Source organism: Callorhinus ursinus, unplaced genomic scaffold (genome assembly GCF_003265705.2).
Source record: "Callorhinus ursinus isolate GAN/ISIS: 27379988/994484 unplaced genomic scaffold, GSC_fseal_2.0 scaffold25, whole genome shotgun sequence".
Classification (NCBI taxonomy): Eukaryota; Metazoa; Chordata; class Mammalia; order Carnivora; family Otariidae; genus Callorhinus; species Callorhinus ursinus.
In genome coordinates this window covers 21313720-21335366 of record NW_027397087.1, presented here as the reverse complement: position 1 = coordinate 21335366, position 21647 = coordinate 21313720, and the positions used below count along the sequence as shown (strand labels likewise).

The window sequence follows — 21647 nt, the reverse complement described above, 5'->3', positions numbered from 1 at the left end:
TGGCTATGGGGACATTGCTGCTATAAACATTGGGGTGCAGGTGCCCCTTCAGATCACTACATTTGTATCTTTGGGGTAAATACCCACTAGTGCAATTGCTGGGTCGTAGGGTAGCTCTATTTTCAACTTTTTGAGAAACCTCCATACTGTTTTCCAGAGTGGCTGCACCAGCTTGCATTCCCACCAACAGTGTAGGAGGGTTCCCCTTTCTCCACATCCTCGCCAACATCTGTCGTTTCCTGACTTGTTAATTTTAGCCATTCTGACTGGTGTGGTGGTATCTCGTTGTGGTTTTGATTTGTATTTCCCTGATGCCGAGTGATGTGGCATTTTTTTTCATGTGTCTTTTGGCCATTTGGATGTCTTCTTTGGAGAACTGTCTGTCTGTTCATGTCTTCTGCCCATTTCTTCATTCGATTATTTGTTCTTTGGGTGTTGAGTTTGATCAGTTTTTTTTATAGATTTTGGGTACTAGCCCTTTATCTGGTAAGACATTTACAAATATCTTCTCCCATTCTACTGGTTGTCTTTCAGTTTTGTTGACTGTTTCCTTTGCTGTGCAAAAGCTTTTTATCTTGATGAAGTCCCAATAGTTCATTTTTGCCCTTGCTTCCTTTGCCTTTGGCAATGTTTCTAGGAAGAAGTAGCTGTGGCTGAGGTCACAGAGGTTGCTGCCTGTGTCCTCCTCAAGGATTTTGATGGATTCCTGTCTCACGTTGAGGTCTTTCATCCATTTTGAGTCTATTTTTGTGTGCGGTGTAAGGAAATGGTCCAGTTTCATTCTTCTGCATGTGGCTGTCCAATTTTCCCAACACCATTTGTTGAAGAGACTGTCTTTTTTCCATCGGATATTCTTTCCTGCTTTGTCGAAAGTTGTGCTTAGTTGTTCTTAGTTGACCATAGAGTTGAGGGTCCATTTCTGGGTTCTCTATTCTGTTTCATTGATCTATGTGTCTGTTTTTGTGCCAGTACCGTGCTGTCTTAATGATTACAGCCTTGTAATAGAGCTTAAAGCCTGGAATTGTGATGCCACCAGCTTTGGTTTCTTTTTCAACATTCCTCTGGCTATCTGGGGTCTTTTCTGGTTCCATACAAATTTTAGGATTATTTGTTCCAGCTCTGTGAAAAAAGTTGATGGTATTTTGGTAGGGATTGCATTGAATGTGTAGATACACATTTTCACAATATTTGTTCCTCCAGTCCATGAACGTGGAATGTTTTTCCATTTCTTTGTGTCTTCCTCAATTTCTTCCAGGAGTGTTCTATAGTTTTCTGAGTACAGATCCTTTGCCTCTTTGGTTAAGTTTATTCCTAGGTATCTTATGGGTTTTGGTGCAATTGTAAATGGGATCGATTCCTTAATTTCTTTCTTCTGTCTCATTGTTAGTGTATAGAAATGCAACTGATTTCTGTGCATTGATTTTATATCCTGTCACGTTGCTGAATTCCTGTATGAGTTCTAGCAATTTGGGGGTGGAGTCTTTTGGGTTTTCCACATAGAGTATCATGTCATCTGTGCAGAGTGACAATTTGACTTCTCCTTGACCAATTCAGATGCATTCCTCTGACTTCTAAATGTTGGAGTTCCCTAGAGCTTAGTCCTTAGGTCTCTTTTCCATGAATACTTTATAATCTTATCAAGTCTCATGATTTCAGATAATTTCTTTGTGTGTATATTGTTCAATTGATTGTATTCAACTTGGACTTCTCCCTTGAACTCCAGACTACATATTCAATTGTCTCACAACAGCTCTACCTTCCCCAGATACTCCCTTCACTTCCTTCATGGGTGTGATCAAACATCAACTTATCCGAGACCTTCCCTGACCAATCTATCAAATATAACTCTTTGCCCAAGCACTCCTTCTCCCCCAACCCTATTCCATTTTTCCCCATAACATTTATCACTTGGCATGTTTTATATGTATATATAGGTACACATAAATATTTACATGTAAATATGTATATATCATTTACATATGCACGTCTATACATGTATATAAATGTAAATATATGCCTATATGTATATAAAACATAATACATGTATGTAACATGTGTAAACATAAATAATTACAGTACATAAATATGTATATATACTTACACACATATATATCTATGCATATGTTTTTTGGTCTTTTTTTTCCTCCTAGAACTTACTAGAATCTAAGCTCCATGAGGGTAGGCTCTTAGTGCCAACAGGAGTCCCTGGACTTTAACAGGCACTGAAATGACTACATAATGGCATTCCAGACAATGTGCTTAATTCTGAGATATAGCCTATGTGAGAATTTTAGCAACAACAAAACAAAAAGGACCTAGCCACCTGCCATTGTAAGAAACTTTAGGTTAATATCTAGATTCTGAATATTAAAAGGTTGACTTCCCTGGGATGCCTGGGTGGCTCAGTCATTAAGCGTCTGCCTTCAGCTCAGGTCATGATCCCAGGGTTCTGGGATCGAGTCCCACATCGGGCTCCTTGCTCAGTGAGGAGCCTGCTTCTCACTCTCCCTCTGCTGCTCCCCCTGCTTGTGCTCGCTCTCTCTGACAAATAAATAAAAATCTTTAAAAAACAAAAAAGTTGACTTCCCTTGCCACGGACTGAGTACCTGCAGTGAAGGGGAAAAACAGGTTATATAGATTTTGCAGAGGCTACTAAACTCAAATTTTTAAATTTGCTTTATTCACCTGGATATCTTGTGCAATTCTGGATTTTTGATGTTTTAAAGGACATGAACAAAACTAATTTTTCTTTTTGCTTGTGTCATTATCAAATCTCAAATTTTGAGGTATTTGGGAAATCCTCATGAGTCAGAGTTTGAGCTATTTCCTCACATCAAACCATTTTTTGTAAACAGAAGATCCAACTTTTCTGATGCCCTAGGAACTCACAAGATTATTTTTCTAATGATGTTAGAACCTGAGCCTGAAACTAACAGTGATTTTTTTTTCCATAAAGGTACTCAGACTCAAGTGTGGTTATGACAGATGGCAGCTGAAATAAATAAATAAATAAATAAATCTTTGTATACAGTGGAATTACAGAGTTTGAAGAATAGTATAGTCCATCATCTACCACTGCTCACACTGTGTTAAGGATATATCATATTATTTGTGTTTATAAAAAAAGTACCACATCTCTAGCATCTTTGTACTCTTATATGTATTGCTTCTTCTTCCTGGATGACCTTTCTTTTGATTTGATTTTACCTTCTCCAGGATGCTTCTCCTGATGTCCTTGGTCTGAATTTGAGCAATCTGTCTTTGTGTCTGAAAGACCTTTTGCGTACTTTACAGAAATTATCACATTTTATTAATTTGCTAATCTCAGTCCCCTAAAATATTATTCATTTAAACAATACAAGACATTGTCTTTTATTTCTGTGTTTCATTTGCATTGTATGGTGCCTGTCATAAGTAGGCCTTCTATAAATATTTGCGAAATGAATGAATGAATAACAGGTCTTTTCTTCTACTAGCCTAGCAGTGGAAACTAACTTTCTCCCAGGTTCTAAGCCCTTAGTTGAAATAACAGAAAACTGGGAAATTACTGGTCAGTCTTCCTTAATTCAATTTTTTTCTTAGTGCTCCTGTGTTTCTTTGTCTTGATGAATATACTCAGTGGACAACTGAGATCTTGAAAGCCTTTTAAAACTTTTGGAGAGCATGTACTAAATAAAGCCAAGATGTACTAAAACATGTCTACTTTTTATTCTATTTTGAACACATTTTTATTTTCATTCAGTTATCAGTTCAAATGCTTTATTTCTTAAAGGTATTCTTTTAACTAATTCAAATACTTTTATGTTCCAAGTTAGGTATTCTAGCCTTAGATTTAAAACTCATTTTTCCTGAGTATACTTTCTCTTAAATATACAAAGGAATATATTTTCATAGAGTATGTTGAAAATTAGGAAAGTCAAGGGTTCTGGTTCTATCAGGTGTAGTGTTTAGAGAGTTATTTTGATAAAATCCAGTAGCTCTAATGTGGCTTGAAAATACTTGCTCCCTTGGAGTATAACTGCAGGGAAAAAACTGTGGCATAGGTAAAAATTCACCATAATTACATGAATTGGTTTTATACATAATCATCTTAGATTTTGATAGTGAGGTAGCTGTATGGAGTGTCTTTGGGTCCAACATACATGAAAACACAGGATTGCCAGGGTTCACACAAGGAGGAAATTGTTCAGGTTTCACTTCTGTGCCTGAATTTGAAGTTGAAGCACATTTCTTGTCCTAAAATGTAAACACATCAAATCATTCTCAATTATAAAATTTTGGAAAAAAAAACAAAACTAAAGTTAGCATCAACCCTGTCTTATACATATCATTCACAAAAATTAACTCAAAATGAATTAAAAACTTAAATGTTAGACCTGAAAGCACAAAGCTCCAAGAAAAGAACACAGAGGAAAGCTCTGTCATGTCATTCTTGGCATAGATTTTTTGGATATGACACCCAAAGCGTAAGCAACAAAAGCAAAAATAACAAGTGAGTGCATCAAACTGAAAAGCTTCTGCACAGCAAAAGAAGTAATTAAAAGAATGAAGAGACAACCTACAGAATGGGAGAAAATATTTGCAAACCATATTGATAAAGGGTTAGTATCCAAAATATACAAGGAGCTCATACAATGTAATAGCAAAACATAATCTGATTAAAAACGAGCAGAGGACCTGAATAGACATTTTTCCAGATCAGACTGACAGACGGTCACCAGGAACGTGAGAAGGTGTTCAACATTATTAATGATCAGAGAGACGCAAATTAAAACCACAATGAGATATCATCCCATGCCTGTTAGAAAGGCTAGTGTCAAATAACAAGCGTTGGTGAGGATGTGAAGAAAAGGCAACACTTGTGAACTGTTGGTGGGAATGCAAACTGATGCAGCAACTATAGAAAACAGTATGGAGATATCTCAAAAAATTAAAAATTAAAATTAGTATTACCATATGATCCAGCAATCCCCGTTCTGGGTATATATCCAAATGAAGTGAAATCGCTATCTCAAAGGGATATCTGCACCCCCATGTTCGTTGCAGTATTATTCGCAATAATAGCCAAGATATGTCCATTAACGGATGAATGGATAAAGATGTAGCATACTATATTCTCATGTATACATACACACATGAATATTAATCATCCATAAGAAGAAGGAAATCCTGCCATTTCAAACATGGAGGGCGTTATGCAAAGTGAACTAAGTCAGACAAAGAATACTAGAATCTCACATATATATGAATCTAAAATTTTTAAAAAGTCAAACTCTTTGAAACAGAAGAATGATGGTTTTCAGGGGGTTGGGGAAATGGAGAGATGTTGGTCAATGAGTACAAACTTCCAGTTATAAGAAGAATAATTTCAAGGGATCTAATGTCCAGCATGATGAGTATAGTTACCAATACTTTATTATATACTTGAAAGTTGCTAAGAGAGTAGATTTTAAATGTTCTCAGCACAAAAATAATTTTAATTATGTGAGGTGATGAATGTGTTAACCTTATTGTGGTAATCATTTCACAATACATACATACAAGAAATTGTGTAATACACCTTAAACTTACACACTGTTATATGTCAATTTTATCTCAATAAACCTGGAAAAAAACAAAACAAAAAAGTGTCCACTTCACTTTTTCAGGAATTCTGTTCTCTTGAGGGCAGTGGCTAGTCCTCATTAAATGACATAATGTCTGTACAAAGTAAACTTATCAAAAGTATGTATAAGATAGCTTTTAAAAATCCTGTACTAGAATCATGAGAATTTATCAAAATATTTGTAAATCATGGAGAAAATCTGCAAGAAGTCATAGTTAGAAGAAGACATACTGCTGAATTCTAGAATGAGAAGAGAACAAGATAAACATTTAGGGATTTTAGCCTTGTGGGCATAACCATTAAGCAAATAATTAGGCAACTAATAATTACAATTGTGGTAAGTGCTATGGAGAAAAAAAATACAAGATATTTATGAAAATTTATAGAGGGTTCTAACCTAGTATGGAGGCTAAGAAAGGCCAATTTAGTGAATATCATTGAATCTAAGACTGGAAGGCCAGGAAAAGATAGAAATGGGAACAAAGATAAACTCAGCATGGCCAAAGTCAAGTAAGTTAGGGTGAAAATGACTGAGGTGAGAATAAAGGGAGAGAGGCCAGATCCTGAGGGGTCTTGTTAACTCTGTTAAAAATATGGATCTTTATGGTGAAAGCAATGGAAAGCTATTGAAGGGTTCTAAGGAGATGCATCTCATTAAGTAACAAGTTTTAGTATGATTAACTTGGCTGCTGTCTGAGCCTTGAATGGATGTAGAAAGGAGCTATGGCAGTCCAAGTGACTAATGACAATGATCTATAGTGGGGTGGTGGTATAGAGAGGGAGATAAGTAAACAAATTTGAAATATATTTTGGAAGTAGAATTCACAGGGTCTGGTGATTGACTGAATGGTGGGTGGTGATGAGGGACAGATCAAGGATGACTAGTAGGGTTCTGGACAAACATTGGGTAGCTGGTGGTGCAACTTACTACAATTTTTAATATATAAATTAAATATGTGTATATATACATATAGTTTAATAGATACTTAAAATACAAATAATTTAGCTATTTGGGGATACAAGGGAGAAAGATATTGAAAAGAATGGATGCAAAAGCGCACATAGCTTTCTAGCACATGCATATAACATGCTTTATCCTTAGTAAAGTCAAGTCTATTAAAAACATCAAGCTTCACTAATGAAGATGAGAGAATTCAAATGGAACAGACTATATAAACTATTTATCATTCATTCATTGATTCAGCAAATACTTATTGAGTGCCTACTGTGTGCCACACATTGTTAGATGTTGGAAATGCAGTGATAAATAATACAAAATTCGTAAGGCTTACAATTTATTATATCGAAGACAAACATATAGGAAACCAACTCAGTAAATGATGTTGGGAAACTAGCTAGCTATTTTCAAAAATATATATCTTTGCCTTCAAATATTATCAAAATAAACTTCAGATGAATTAAATACACGCTGACTAAAAATCACATTATAAAAAAACCAGAAACTAGGGGAAAGGTATTTTTAACCCTCTGAGAAAGGAGGACATTATAAATTTAAAAGCGACAAAAGAAATTATAAAGGAAGGGATTGAGGTATTTAATTGTCTTATTTATACCTGAAGATACAGCTAACCAAAATTAAAAGGTAAACCACAGACTGGGAACATTACCTAGAAAGAATGACAAAGGATTAATGTATTTAACTCATAAACATTTTTATTCCTATGTAAAAAATAATAGGCAAAATATTGCAACTCTGATGAAGCAAAGATAGCTATTCTAAAATATAAAATGTATCTTGGTAGGAAACATAACTTTATTTTAAAAAATGTAAATGAAAACCCATACCCAATCTGGCAGTGAAAGAGCACTTTGTATTGATGATTGTCAGGTAAATTAATGTAACCCCATTTAAAAAAATTAATGAAATGTATGAAGAACTAAAAACTGTTAATGACTTTGAATCCTGGGAAATTTTAGTTTTTAAGTCTAAGAAACTTAATTGTAAAAAATCAGTCTACAACATTACTTATAATAAAAGAACTGAAACATGTACTGGTTAAATGGATGTTAATTTTGATTATATTGTTTATGCTAAATATACAAATTAAGTACTTGAAAATAGTTTCTTAAATAGTTATGTTTCTTCCTCAGTTTACATTGGTGAAGATGAATATTAACCCTGCCTTGGCTTAATTATCTCAGTATAATTCCAACCTGATGGGATTGCCTAAATTCTGGTACTAAAGATTTTTGTTTGTTTGTTTAATAACCTTCATTTTGAGATTGTAATAGCTTATTATTTTTTTCTGATGACTTCCAGTGGTTAATCCTTTATAAATTCAATTTTGCTTGTGTTTCTAGTTGGGAAAATCATAAATATATATAAGAACCATAAGTAAGAACATACATATACCATCTTATATCTACTCATGTTTTAAATGTACTTGTGGCTGGTTATAATCTTGAAAAATAAAAAGGTGTCACAAGTTGAAATGAACCTGAGTTAAAATGTTTTCCCCGGAATAACATCCCTAAAACCTACCTTTTCATTTAACAGTACTATAAAACCATATTTAATCAACTCTTCAGTCAACTATTAATGTTCTACTTGAACAGTATCCTTAATAAACTTTTTGGAATTATTTTTCTGTGATTAAGGGATTTAAAAATCTGAATCAAGTTTAATGAAAAGAGCACTGGAGTTATGAGACCCAGGTTGTAGTCTCCTGGACTTGCTGGGAATGTGAGAATTTGGGTAAGTCTGATTCTCTTTACTTCAGTTTTGTTTGTAAAATAAGGGAGCCTGGATTATTTGTTCTTTTTAAATATCATCTTTTTAAAATATCATTTATTCCATAGAAATTATAAAGTTTATAAACATACAGTTTATAAAATGAAGTGATATCATAGAGTAGTATATTATGTTCTCATGCTTTGCCTTAATAACAATCATAAGGCAAAGTAACTTTTCAGAAGAGCTTCTTTCAGTACTTTTGAGAAATCATTTGGATCTTCTTGAAAATCCAGTCTAAGAGTGCTTGATTTGCTGCTGTATTTGTGTAAGGGGAAAAGCCTTTTTCTTTTCTTTTTTTTTTTTTAAAGATTTTATTTATTTATTTGACAGAGAGAGACACAGCGAGAGAGAGAACACATGCAGGGGGAGTGGGAGAGGGAGAAGCAGGCTTCCGGCAGAGCAGGGAGCCCAATGCGGGGCTCGATCCCAGGACCATGGGATCATGACCTGAGCCGAAGGCAGATGCTTAACGACTGAGCCACCCAGGCGCCCCAGGAAAAAAGCCTTTTTCTTAATGTGAATTACCTTATTGCAAACATAGGTGTTAGAGATGAGATTGCTGGTCTTTTTTTCCTCAAGTTTTCCATGTCAACTATCCATTTCTTTAAAGATTGACATTTTAATTGACAAAGGTTTGAGGTGTTTAGTTATTGTTCTATTGTATTGGTATACTGAACTGAGAGGCTTAACCTTTGGCCTGAGAAAAACTTCATTGCTCAGTTCTTGGGAATTAGACCATTATTTTATGAATATTTATCTTGCTAGAACCTCCAGCTACCACTGACCCTGCCACGTTTAGGGCCCACTTCATTCCTTTGACTTTGCTAATTAAAAACAAAATCTTACCTACCAATAACCCTCAGAAGTTATCTGAAACTAGAAGTCCTTTATCCATAGTAATGTTCTTTTGTACAGTGCTTCTCTTACTTTTATGTGCATATGAAATACACAGGAATCTGGTTAAAAAGTAGATTCTGACTCAGGTCTGGTTGTAGGGCCAAGATTCTGCATTTCTAACAAAGTCCCAGGTGATGCTCAAGCTGCTGAGCCCTATATGACATTGTGAGTACTGGCTACACATATTTGTTATGAAAGATGTGGCTAGGAGTTAAAGAGGCCTCTGGGAGATAGGCAAAGGAGTGTGGGGAGAGAGAAGGCCATAATCATAACCTGCATGGCTTATACAAGAACATGTCAAGCAGACTAATTGGGAATCTTGTTGGTATTTGCATATCTTCTGCTGTAAGAGCTGTAAAAAGCACCTATTAGGTGTCACCAGTTCTGCGTTCTGATATTGGCACTAATAGCTATGTGACTTTGATGAAATTATTTTACAAGGATATAAATATACAATCTGTCTATAAATATAAAATAAAGGAGATGGATTAGATGGTTTTGTTTCCTAATCTGAGGACTCGGCTATCAGGAACTTCCAAATGTAGCAATAGTGACTGTTAAAAAACAAAATTCAAGCAAGTAAATTTGAAGATCTAATTGGCTTTATTAAGCAACTCACGAATCAGGCAGCATCCTGAGTGGTACAAATGGAAGATTTTCATAGGAAGGATAAGTTACTAGCAAGAGAAAATATTGTTTCAGGGATTAAGGTCCAAGATGGCAGAGGAGTAGGAGACCTTAGTTTTGTCTGGTCCTAGGAATTCAGCTAGATAGCTATCAAATCATTCTGAACACCTGTGAACTCAAATGGGACTCTAAGAAAAGAATTGCTGCAACTCTACAAACAGAAAAGCAACCACTTTCTGCAAGGTAGGAGGTGGGGAGAAGTGAATCTGAGGCGATATATTGGAAGGTAACCACGGAGGGGAGGAGAAGGGAGCCTTTCTGAGCAGGCTACTGGAAAGTGATATAGCAGCAGAGCGGAACTTTTAGAGGTCTGCTCTGGTGAGGGACATCCCTGCCTGAAAGGCGCTCAGATGGGGAAGTGGGGTGGAATCCTAGGTGGGATAGTGTGGTCTCAGGATCCCCGGGGATCACAAAAAAATGAAGGTGCCTGAGTGCGGCAGATTTCCCAGGCACTGGAGTGGGGAAGGCAGCTGCAATTAGTGAGCCCGAGAGTGGACTTTCAGCTCAGAGTTGCCATAAACCATGAACACAGTCAGGCGACTGCTCTCCAAGCAGGGCCCCAGCAGGCGGTAGAACCACGGTGAGACCCCTCCACCCTTCCCCGGAAGGAGCTGTGCAGGTGCACACTGCAGAGTCTGCAGGATTTGGAGACTCAAAACAGAGTCACGTGCCTGAGATAGAAATGCTTGGTCACAGGCTGGGTGAGCACAGAGTGCATATGGAGACCAGGGAGACAGGAGTGATTGACTGCTTTTCCCTGAAGGTGCACTGAGGAGTAGGGCCCTGAGCTTCCAGTTATGGGGCTGGAGATTGGGAGGCCACCATTTTCATTCTCATCCTCTAAAGTGGCAGGGAAAGCCTTCAGAGAAAAAAAGGCACATAAAGCAAACCAGAGCAGATTACTCAGCCTGGCCCCTTGGCTAAATGCAATTCCACCCAGGGCAAATACACCTGAGAACTGGAGCAACAAGATCAGCAAGAACATTCAGCTAAGACCAAGTTTAACAAACATACAGAACTGAGAAACTCTAGCGGTAGAGGAAAATAGTATATAGAATTCATGGTTTTCTCTCATGAGTCTTTAAAAAGTCTTTCAATTTTAATTTTTTTCTTTCCTTTTCAATCAACTTATTTTATCAACTCTTTTTTAAAGTCTAATATTTACATTTTACAGTTACATTCTATCCTTTCATTGTATTTAATTTTACTTTTGTATATATATAAAGTTTTCTTTCTTTACAATTTTGGGATGCAGTTTCTTCTAACAAACAGACAAAAATACACCCAGAATCTACTGTATTGCTCTGTTCTCTTCACCTGTCTGATCATATTCTCTCAGTTTTTTAAGTCTTTTTTTATTTTCATCTTTATGGTTACATTCTATCATTTCAATGTATTTAATTTTATATATATGTATATACATACATATATATATACATATATATATATGTTTTTCTTTCTTTACAATTTTGGGATGTATTTTCTTTCTTTACAATTTTGGGATGTATTTTCTTCTAACAAACAGACCAAAATGTACCCAGGATACTCTGTTCTGTTAACCTGCTGTTTATATTCCTTTTTACTGTTGTTGTTTTTGTCTTTTAATTTTCATTTTTACCCTTACATTATATCCTTTCTCTATATTTAATTTTATTTTTGTGCATATTTGTTTTTCTTTCTTTACAGTTTTGGGATCTAGTTTTCTAACAAAGAGACCAAAATACACACAGGATCCAGTGTATTTCCCTGTTCTAGTCACCTACCTGATTTTATTCTCTCTTATTTATTTATTTATTTATTTATTTATTTATTTATTTATTTATGGTTTCAGGTTTCTTCTGATTTGTTTAGCATATATTTCTGTGGGGTCATTGTTGACATTTTAGTATTTTGTTCTCTTGTTTATCTATTCTTCTCTGGACAGAATGACAAGACAGAAAAACTCATCTCAAAAAAAGGAACAAGAGGCAGTACTTCTGCCAGGGACCTAATCAGTACGGACATAAGTAAGATGTTGGAACTAGAGTTCAGAATAACGATTATAAAGATACTAGTTAGGCTTGAAAAAAGTATAGAAGACACTAGAGAATCCCTTTCTGGAGAAATAAAAGAACAAAAATCTAATCAAGTTGAAATAAAAAAAGACAATGAGATGTAATAAAAAAAATGGAGGCTCTACCTGCTAGATAAATGAGGCAGAAGAAAGAATTAGTGATATAGAAGACCAAATGATGGAGAATAAAGAAGCTGAGAAAAAGAGAGAAACAACTACTGGATCATGAGGGGGAGAATTTGAGAGATAAGTGATACCATGAAGCAAGACAATATTAGAATAATTGGATCCCAGAAGAAGAGGAAAGAGTGAATGAGGGGCAGAAGGCATACTGGAGCAAATTATAGCTGAGAACTTCCCTAATCTGAGGTAGGAAACAGGCATTCAAGTCCAGAAGGCACAGAGAACCCCCCACAAAGTCAATAAAAATAGGTAAACACCCCGACATATAATAGTAAACCAGCCCAGCAAGAAATATTAAAGGGGATCCTGTAAGCAAAAAGAGAACCCAAAAGTAACATAGATGACAAAGGAACAGAGACAATATACAGAAAGAGTCACTTTACAGGTAATACAATACAACATTGTATTACAGGTAATATAATATATTGTATATAATACAATATAATTGTATTATACAGATAATACAATTAATTAACTATCTAATTAATACAATTAGATAATTGTATCTAATACATTAGATACAATTGTAATCTAATGTATTACAATACAATCTAATACATTAGATACATCTAATGTAATCATACATTAGATGAGATTACACATCTAATACAATGAGATGTTCATATCTCATACAAAGATATGAATAAATTCATATCTTTCAATAGTTACTCTGAATGTAAATGGGCTAAATGCCCCAATCAAAAGACAGAAGGTATCAGACTGGATAAAAGAGCAAGGCCTATCAATATGCCATCTGTGAGAGACTCATTTTAGACCCAAAGACAACTCCAGATTGAAAGTGAGGGGTGGAAAACCATTTATCATGCTAATGGACATCAAAAGAAAGCTGGGTTAGCAATCCTTATATCAGATAAATTAGATTTTAAACCAAAGACTGTAGTAAGAGATGAGGAAGGACACTATATCATAATTAAAGGGTCTATCCAACAAGAACATCTAACAATTGTAAATATTTATGCCCCTAACATGGGAGCAGCCAATTATATAAACCAATTAATAACAAAATTAAAGAATCACATTGATAATAATACAATAATAGTAGGGGACTTTAACACCCCACTCATTGCAATGGACAGATCATCTAAGCAGAAAATCAACAAGAAAACAAGGGCTTTGAATGACACACTGTCCCAGATGGACTTTACAAATATATTAAGAGCATTTCATCCAAAAGGAACAGAATACACATTCTTCTTGAGTGCACATGGAATATTCTCCAGAATAGATCAGATAGTGGGTCACAAATCAGGTCTCAACCAGTAATAAAAGACTGGGATCATTCCCTGCATATTTTCAAACCACAATGCTTTGAAACTTGAACTTAATCGTAAGAGGAAATTTTGGAAAACTCAAATACATGGAGGTTAAAGTAAATATAGTAGTATGTAAAAATAGTAGGATGCTATTTTTAGCTACTACTAAAGAATGAATGGGTCAACCAGGAAATTAAGGAAGAATTTAAAAAATTCACAGAAACAAATGAAAATGAAAACACAACTGTTCAAAACCTTTGGGATGCAGCAAAGGATACAAGCCTTTCTCAAGAAACAAGACAGGTCTCAAATACACAACCTAATCCTATGCCTCGAGGAGCTGGAGAAAGAACAGCAAATAAAGCCTAAACCCGGGAGGAGAGGAGAATTAATAAATATTAGAGCAGAAATCACTGAAATAGAAACCAAAAGAACAGTAGAACAGATCAGTGAAACTAGGAGCTGGTTCTTTGAAAGAATAAGATTCATAAACCCCTAGCCAGACATAGCAAAAAAAGAGAGAAAGGACCCAAATAAATGAAATCATGAATGAAAGAGGAGAGATCACAACTGACACCGAAGAAATACAAACAATTATAAGAACATATTATGAGCAACTATATGCCAACAAATTAGGCAATCTGGAAGAAATGGATGCATTCCTAGAGACATAGAAACTACCAAAACTGAAACAGGAAGAAATAGAAAACCTGAACAGCAAGGAAACTGAAGCAATAATCAGAAATCTCCTAAAATACAAGAGTCCAGGGCTGCATGGCTTCCCACGGGAATTCTTTCAAACATTTAAAGAATACTTATTCTTTTGAAGCTCTTTCAAAAACTAGAAATGGAAGGAAAACTTCCAAACTCGTTTTATGAGGCCAGCATTACCTTGATCCCTAAACCAGACAAAGACCCCACCAAAAAGGAGAATTACAGACCAATATCTCTGATGAGCATGGATGCCAAAATTCTCACCAAGATACTAGCCAACAGGATCCAACAGTGAATTAAAAGGATTATTCACCATGACCAAGTGGGATTTATTCCTGGGCTGCAAGAGTGGTTTAACATCTGCAAATCAACCAATGTGATATACTACATAAATAAATAAAGGACAAGAACCATGTGATTTTCTCAATAGAGGCAGAAAAAGCATTTGACAAAGTACAGCATCCTTTCTTGATTAAAACTCTTCACAGTGTAGGGATAGGGGGAACATACCTCAATATCATAAAAGCCATCTATGAAAAGCCCACAGTGAATATCATTCTCAGTGGGGAAAAACTGGGAGTTTTTCCCCTAAGGTCAGGAACACAGCAGGGATGTCCACTCTCACCACTGTTGTTCAACATAATACTAGAAGTCCTAGCCTCAGCAATCAGACAACAAAAAGAAATAAAAGGCATCTGAATCGGCAAAGAAGAAGTCAAACTCTCTCTCTGCACAGATGACATGATACTCTATGTGGAAAACCCAAAAGACTCCACCCCCAAATTGCTAGAACTCATACAGGAATTCAGCAATGTGACAGGATATAAAATCAATGCACAGAAATCAGTTGCATTTCTATACACTAACAATGAGACAGAAGAAAGAAATTAAGGAATCGATCCCATTTACAATTGCACCAAAACCCATAAGATACCTAGGAATAAACCTAACCAAAGAGGCAAAGGATCTGTACTCAGAAAACTATAGAACACTCCTGGAAGAAATTGAGGAAGACACAAAGAAATGGAAAACGTTCCACGTTCATGGACTGGAGGAACAAATATTGTGAAAATGTGTATCTACACATTCAATGCAATCCCTACCAAAATACCATCAACTTTTTTCACAGAGCTGGAACAAATAATCCTAAAATTTGTATGGAACCAGAAAAGACCCCAGATAGCCAGAGGAATGTTGAAAAAGAAACCAAAGCTGGTGGCATCACAATTCCAGGCTTTAAGCTCTATTACAAGGCTGTAATCATTAAGACAGCACGGTACTGGCACAAAAACAGACACATAGATCAATGAAACAGAATAGAGAACCCAGAAATGGACCCTCAACTCTATGGTCAACTAAGAACAACTAAGCACAACTTTCGACAAAGCAGGAAAGAATATCCGATGGAAAAAAGACAGTCTCTTCAACAAATGGTGTTGGGAAAATTGGACAGCCACATGCAGAAGAATGAAACTGGACCATTTCCTTACACCGCACACAAAAATAGACTCAAAATGGATGAAAGACCTCAACGTGAGACAGGAATCCATCAAAATCCTTGAGGAGGACACAGGCAGCAACCTCTGTGACCTCAGCCACAGCTACTTCTTCCTAGAAACATTGCCAAAGGCAAAGGAAGCAAGGGCAAAAATGAACTATTGGGACTTCATCAAGATAAAAAGCTTTTGCACAGCAAAGGAAACAGTCAACAAAACTGAAAGACAACCAGTAGAATGGGAGAAGATATTTGTAAATGTCTTACCAGATAAAGGGCTAGTACCCAAAATCTATAAAAAAAACTGATCAAACTCAACACCCAAAGAACAAATAATCGAATGAAGAAATGGGCAGAAGACATGAACAGACAGACAGTTCTCCAAAGAAGACATCCAAATGGCCAAAAGACACATGAAAAAAAATGCCACATCACTCGGCATCAGGGAAATACAAATCAAAACCACAACGAGATACCACCACACCAGTCAGAATGGCTAAAATTAACAAGTCAGGAAACGACAGATGTTGGCGAGGATGTGGAGAAAGGGGAACCCTCCTACACTGTTGGTGGGAATGCAAGCTGGTGCAGCCACTCTGGAAAACAGTATGGAGGTTTCTCAAAAAGTTGAAAATAGAGCTACCCTACGACCCAGCAATTGCACTAGTGGGTATTTACCCCAAAGATACAAATGTAGTGATCTGAAGGGGCACCTGCACCCCAATGTTTATAGCAGCAATGTCCCCATAGCCAAACTATGGATAAAGAAGCGTGTGTGTGTGTGTGTGCGTGTGTGTGTGTGTGTATATAGAATAGTACTCAGCCATCAAAAAAAAAAAAGAAATCTTGCCATTTTTGATGACGTGGTTGGAACTAGAGGGTATTATGTTAATTGCGGTAAGCCAATCAGAGAAAGACAATTATGATCTCATTCATATGTGGAATTTAAGAAACAAAACAGAGGCTTATAGGGCAAGGGAGGGAAATATAAAACAAGATGAAATCAGAGAGGAAGACAAACCATAAGAGACTCTTAATCATAGGAAACAAACTGAGGTTTGCTGGAGTGGAGGGTAACCTGGGGGCCAGGATAACTGGTTGATGGACATTAAGGAGAGCATGTGATATAAGGATACTGGGTAATACAGAAGACTGATGAATCACTGAACTCTACGTCTGAGGCTAAGAGTACATTATATGTTATTTAATTGAATTTAAATTTAAAAAATATTAAAAAACAAAAAGAGACACATAGATCAATGGAACAGAATAGAGAACCCAGAAATGGACCCTCAACTTTATGGTCAACTAATCTTTGACAAAGCAGGAAAGAATATCCAGTAGAATTTCCCCTTAGGGTAAGGAAAGAGGTTCTTTTTTTTTTTTTATTTATTGACAGAGAAAGCAGCATAAGCAGGGGGAGCAGAAGAGGGAGAGGGAGAAGCAGGCTCTCCACTGAGCAGTGAGCCTGAGGCGGGGCTCGATTCCAGGACCCTGGGATCATGACCTGAGCCAAGGCAGAGGCTTAAGGGACTGATCCACCCAGGTTCCCCAAGGACAGAGGTTCTTATCAAGCAGATCCCCTGGTTTTCCTCTGGGGGAGGGAGAGGGCGGGCCCAGGTAACAGATCACCTCATTGGTGTTGACAAGAAAATTCCAGATTGATTGTCTTAAAATTCCTCTCCTGGAGAGGCTGAAAGTGCAATTAAATCTTCCTTTGCTGTCCTGGGGACAAGTGACTCCACCTTGGCCCCTGTTTTTCTTTTTAACAGAACTGATTTTGTTATTCAATAAGTATATAAAGGGATATGTAGATTTACTTATGATAGGGCTTCTCATTTGTGATAAGAAGCTCTTAATAAGTGTGTTCTGTGGTGTCCAAATAGGCAAAAAAATTTGGGAGTTAAAAATACAAGAAAAAAATTTGGCAGTACTTAAAAATATTGAGAATACTTAAGATTTAAATCCTTCCAGATTAGAAGTTACATTATTATATCTAAATAACTTCATGGTAGTTGGCAGTGTACAGTAACTGATCTTTTAAGGTTGTATTAAATAGAAGATTGTTTACATGCATTAAAGTGCCTTTTCTTTGAAGATTCTAGATTCTTGTGATTCATGAAGCTGAGACCCTTTATGAATTCTAAATCTTTAATACTAGTAACATAATCTCAATTTCTTCCTCTAGAATGAAGATAAGAATGTTTACAGTGCTGTTGTGTCAGACTTAAGTGAGGATAAAACCTTTTTGAGTTTCAAATTTGGGTCAGATTAGTTAGGTTCCTCTTTAGCATAATTGAGCTCGTCCTGAATTCCTGGTTTATTCTACTAAATATCTTGCCAAGTTAAGTTTCTGAAGGTCAGGAACCTAATTTGTTTTGAAAGCTGAGCCCAATTCTGGAAATATGAAGTAGTTAATCCACTTTCTTTTCCTTTGTTCAGATTTGAATGAATATCAATAGAGTGTTGTTGGAGTAGTACCAGGCAGTAACTGTGACCTAGGTTCCAATCCCTTACCATGATTTCACCTCTGTGTATTATCTGTAAATTGGTAAAAACAAAGCAAGACAAACAAAAACACTGTCATAATTCTTGTGGTTTTGGAGATAAAATGAAAGAAAATTGGATGTAAGTGATAAATTGCTATATACATGGAATTAGTTTTTACCATTTTCTTTCAGGTTTACCTCAATGCATATGGATGGTGTTCCAGATTCAGTTCTGAAGTTTACAGGTTAATAACACTACATTAGTATAGTCCAGTTGACTAATACTTCATATTCATAATCTTGTAGGAAGCTGGCAAAGCTGGAAGTAGAACTCATCAGATCTTGCTACTTCTTTGTGACACTGCCAATTAATTTGTTTCAAGTATCAAGAGCACAGACACTGGATAATAGCAAGTCACCAGAATCCTATGGTATCTCAACAAGTCAGGTTTTCTCAAAATGTCTAGGTTTCTGGAGTACAGGGAAAGCTTTTTAGGTGGAAGGTGGCTCCCCTGTGATTTATAGGAAAAAGTACCAACCCTAACTTACTTTATGGATACCCAGTCAGGTTGCCCATGGCAACCTCAGTCACAGAGGACTGACTCTCATCAATCACCTTCTACTACCTTCTGATCATCTTTGGCCCAAAATGTAATAAACCAAATCTAGTCAAAACAGAGGACAAATTAGCTGATAAATTTTGTTGGCATAATTTGTACCACATAATCAGGAAATGTTAGGGTCTACCTGAATCTTTTTGACTTCCAGGATAATTCACAAATGTTCACAGACTCAGAAACAAAATACTCATTGCTTTTACTTTTTGTCATAGGTCACTGCAGTTTTCTTATTTGGGTTTCACCCTCTTCAAATCTGATATTCTTAAAATGTGGAGGTCAAATTGATACAATTAAAAACAAAACAGCCTTATACAAAGAGTAATAAAAGGATTATTTTAAATGCTCTGCCAGGTTACACATAGGATCAGCAAATATTATTTACTTAAGTATAAGAAAGTTAATTAAAATTGTAAGTGATTCTTCTAAAATTGACGGTCTTAAAAAATGACTGTAAAAGTGCCTTGAAAAGAATAAAAATCCACAAAGAGATGGTATTAGCTTTCTCACTAATGTAATTTTCAGGCTCCCCTGGAATTAGAGAAAGCCAAGCCACTGTGACTTTTCAAACTTCTTCCTCATACACATTTTTAAAAAGATAAATAAGTCATTGAGATAATAAAAATGCTCTTTATGGAAGCTGTAATTTTAAGATTAAAAAATCATCTTTTTATGTTGTAGTCACAGGTGATGTTAACTATAGCAACACCAAAAGCAAACAAAAAACCCTCCAAAAGTCTAATTTTGAGGCACCTTTTGTTTCTGCTCAGTGCCATCATTCTCCTTGTTATTGCTTTTCTTATTTATCTTTTTTTTTTTTTTGCCACAATTGGGGGACAGAACCTTAAGTTTAACCTTAAACCTTTCTACGTTTCCACCAAAAGTGAATACAAGTGCACCATATTCTTTTTTCTTTTTTTTGCTCTTGTCCTTTTGAACGAGGCACAGTGTAAAAAAATGTAAAATTAACAAGGTACGTTTTTCTCATTTAAAGCCATCACCGCAGTTGCACACCATCCCCAATCATTTTATACTTCCAGAGGCAATTCTGGCTCAACGCGATGCACATTTACATCTGTGTAGCCCAGTGGTTGCCCAGAAAGGTGTTTCTTGGGGGGTGGGGAGAGTGGCGGTGCGGGGTGCCCCAAATTTATAGCAAGGAATACCAACTGTCAAAAACATTCAGCCCTCTGCCCACACCCACCCAGTCGTACTCGGTCATTCTCGGTATCTTCTTTATTTTTTCGGCAAACGGAGTCTTTCCCGGCAGCGGATGGCAAGAAGACCAGCGAGCGCGCTGAGGAGAAGCCTTTTTACTAGATCCAATTAAAGCCACAAAGAAATCGTGAACCGTCCGCTAGATCAATAGGTATCAACTAATCCGCCTAATCCAGGGAGCCGCCCTCGGGGTGAAACCGCGAATCCTTTAGAGTGGTGGTAGCCGCCCGTCTCCATAGCAACCGGCCGCGGAGCCTCTCTAGTGCCGGGGCCCGGATGTTGTGGGGATCGCTGCCGCCCCGCCTAGCTTCCTGCCGCCGAGCCAGGGCGGGCTGCGCTCCTCTTCGGGAGTCGTAGTTCTTCCCTCCTCCCGCGCCCGACATGAGGAGAGGTAGGGACTACGAGTCCCGGCATGCGCTGCGGCGCCCCCCCGGCCACCGCCTCCCGGCTGAGGACGCCAGCGAGCAGGTTGTTGTTTTTAAGTGAGGCGTCACTGTGTCGGAGCTGTGACCGCCGCCACCGCGACAGTCTACACAGTCGGGCGGAGGTGGCGCTGCCCGTTCAGGTACGGCCCTGGGTGGGTTGGGACCCCGGGAGAGGAGTCTCGGCCGCCTGTCGGGGCCCTGTCCGGCACCCACTGCTGAATTGTCTGGCGGAGGCAGAGGCGGGGTCTTCTCTGAGCCTGGGGGCTGCTCCGGCAGGGACTGCTTGGGGGGTGGCTGACTCCCGGCAGAAGCTGGCTCAAGGGTGGTGTGGGAACGCGAGTCCGCAGCCCCCCAGGTGATCCGGCCCCTGAGGCATAGGGTCGGGAGGTCTTGCAGCCTCCGATCCCTGCTTGCGGACCGGAGCGGCGTACCAGGGAATCGGGGGAGCTGATGGCCGGGGGGACCCTTCTTCCTTCACTAGGCTGGCTGGGGCACTTCTTGGTCTTGATTGATGAGAATCCATATGGTAAGATGTTATGTGCGTCACCCGGCCGGTTTTTTTTAGCCGGCCCATCTTTTTTGGTGACGTTTGAGCCCCGTGATGCCAGGAATAGAAGGATTAAATATTAAATAATGCAGCTGAGATTTCTGCTTATACGCCAGGCTGACAGTGATCAGATCCCCTTCCTTATCCTTTTCCCCCTCAACCGGCCCACTTTAGCGTGGTCTTCCTAAACGATAACTCCTCTGTAGCAGCTGTCCACACAGTTCCTTGTATGCTCTACATATTTATCTTTGTTTAATGAATCCAGCTCTGCCATTGGGAGCGGCAATTTTAACGAACTCAGTCAATTACGGTGCTTTGTTGGGTGGGTGAAATTTGCACTGCTTCACAATTGCTTTATTTAAAAACGAAGTGGAGCTTTCTTGTAGCTAGAATAGGTAACTGTTGAGTCCTGCGAATTTTAGATTTGCCTCCTCCAGTAGGGTTACATCCATTGGATAGTGCTTGAACTGTCTCTTAGCGCTTCATATTTTTGGTTTAAGGTTTGAATCTTACGAGATCCCACGTTTCTCAGGGGGATACAATATATTACACCTTGGATGCTAGTGTGAATGGTTTACTATTCTTTGCCGAGTTCTCATCATAAAGGTGAAGGGACAGGAGAAAGTGAGGGTATTATTTTAATGCGTAATTTTTAACCCTTTAAGCGAAGGATAGGATTCTAGTTAAA

The 21647-nt window shown here is 37.5% G+C and overlaps 2 protein-coding genes across 5 annotated transcripts in view; one reads left to right on the top strand and one right to left on the bottom strand.

Annotated features, from left to right (window-relative positions):
* Positions 1–3754: 3754 nt before the first annotated feature.
* On the bottom strand, positions 3755–20345 carry PIERCE2 (piercer of microtubule wall 2). The gene is made up of 2 exons (XM_025884540.2): positions 19974–20345; positions 3755–4236 (listed from the first exon to the last, which is right to left on the bottom strand). Exons 1-2 carry the CDS (start codon positions 19989–19991, stop codon positions 3889–3891), a joined length of 366 nt encoding a protein of 121 aa, XP_025740325.1. The 5' UTR covers positions 19992–20345; the 3' UTR covers positions 3755–3888.
* CCPG1 (cell cycle progression 1) overlaps positions 20336–21647 on the top strand; it is a 56438-nt gene continuing 55126 nt past the window's right edge. For 3 of the 4 annotated variants that reach the window (XM_073877035.1, XM_073877036.1, XM_073877033.1), the window contains exon 1: positions 20336–20552. The gene's annotated coding sequence lies outside the window, so the exon portion shown is untranslated. The remainder of the gene's footprint in view (positions 20553–21647) is intronic. The other variant, XM_025884533.2, reaches the window with a different exon arrangement.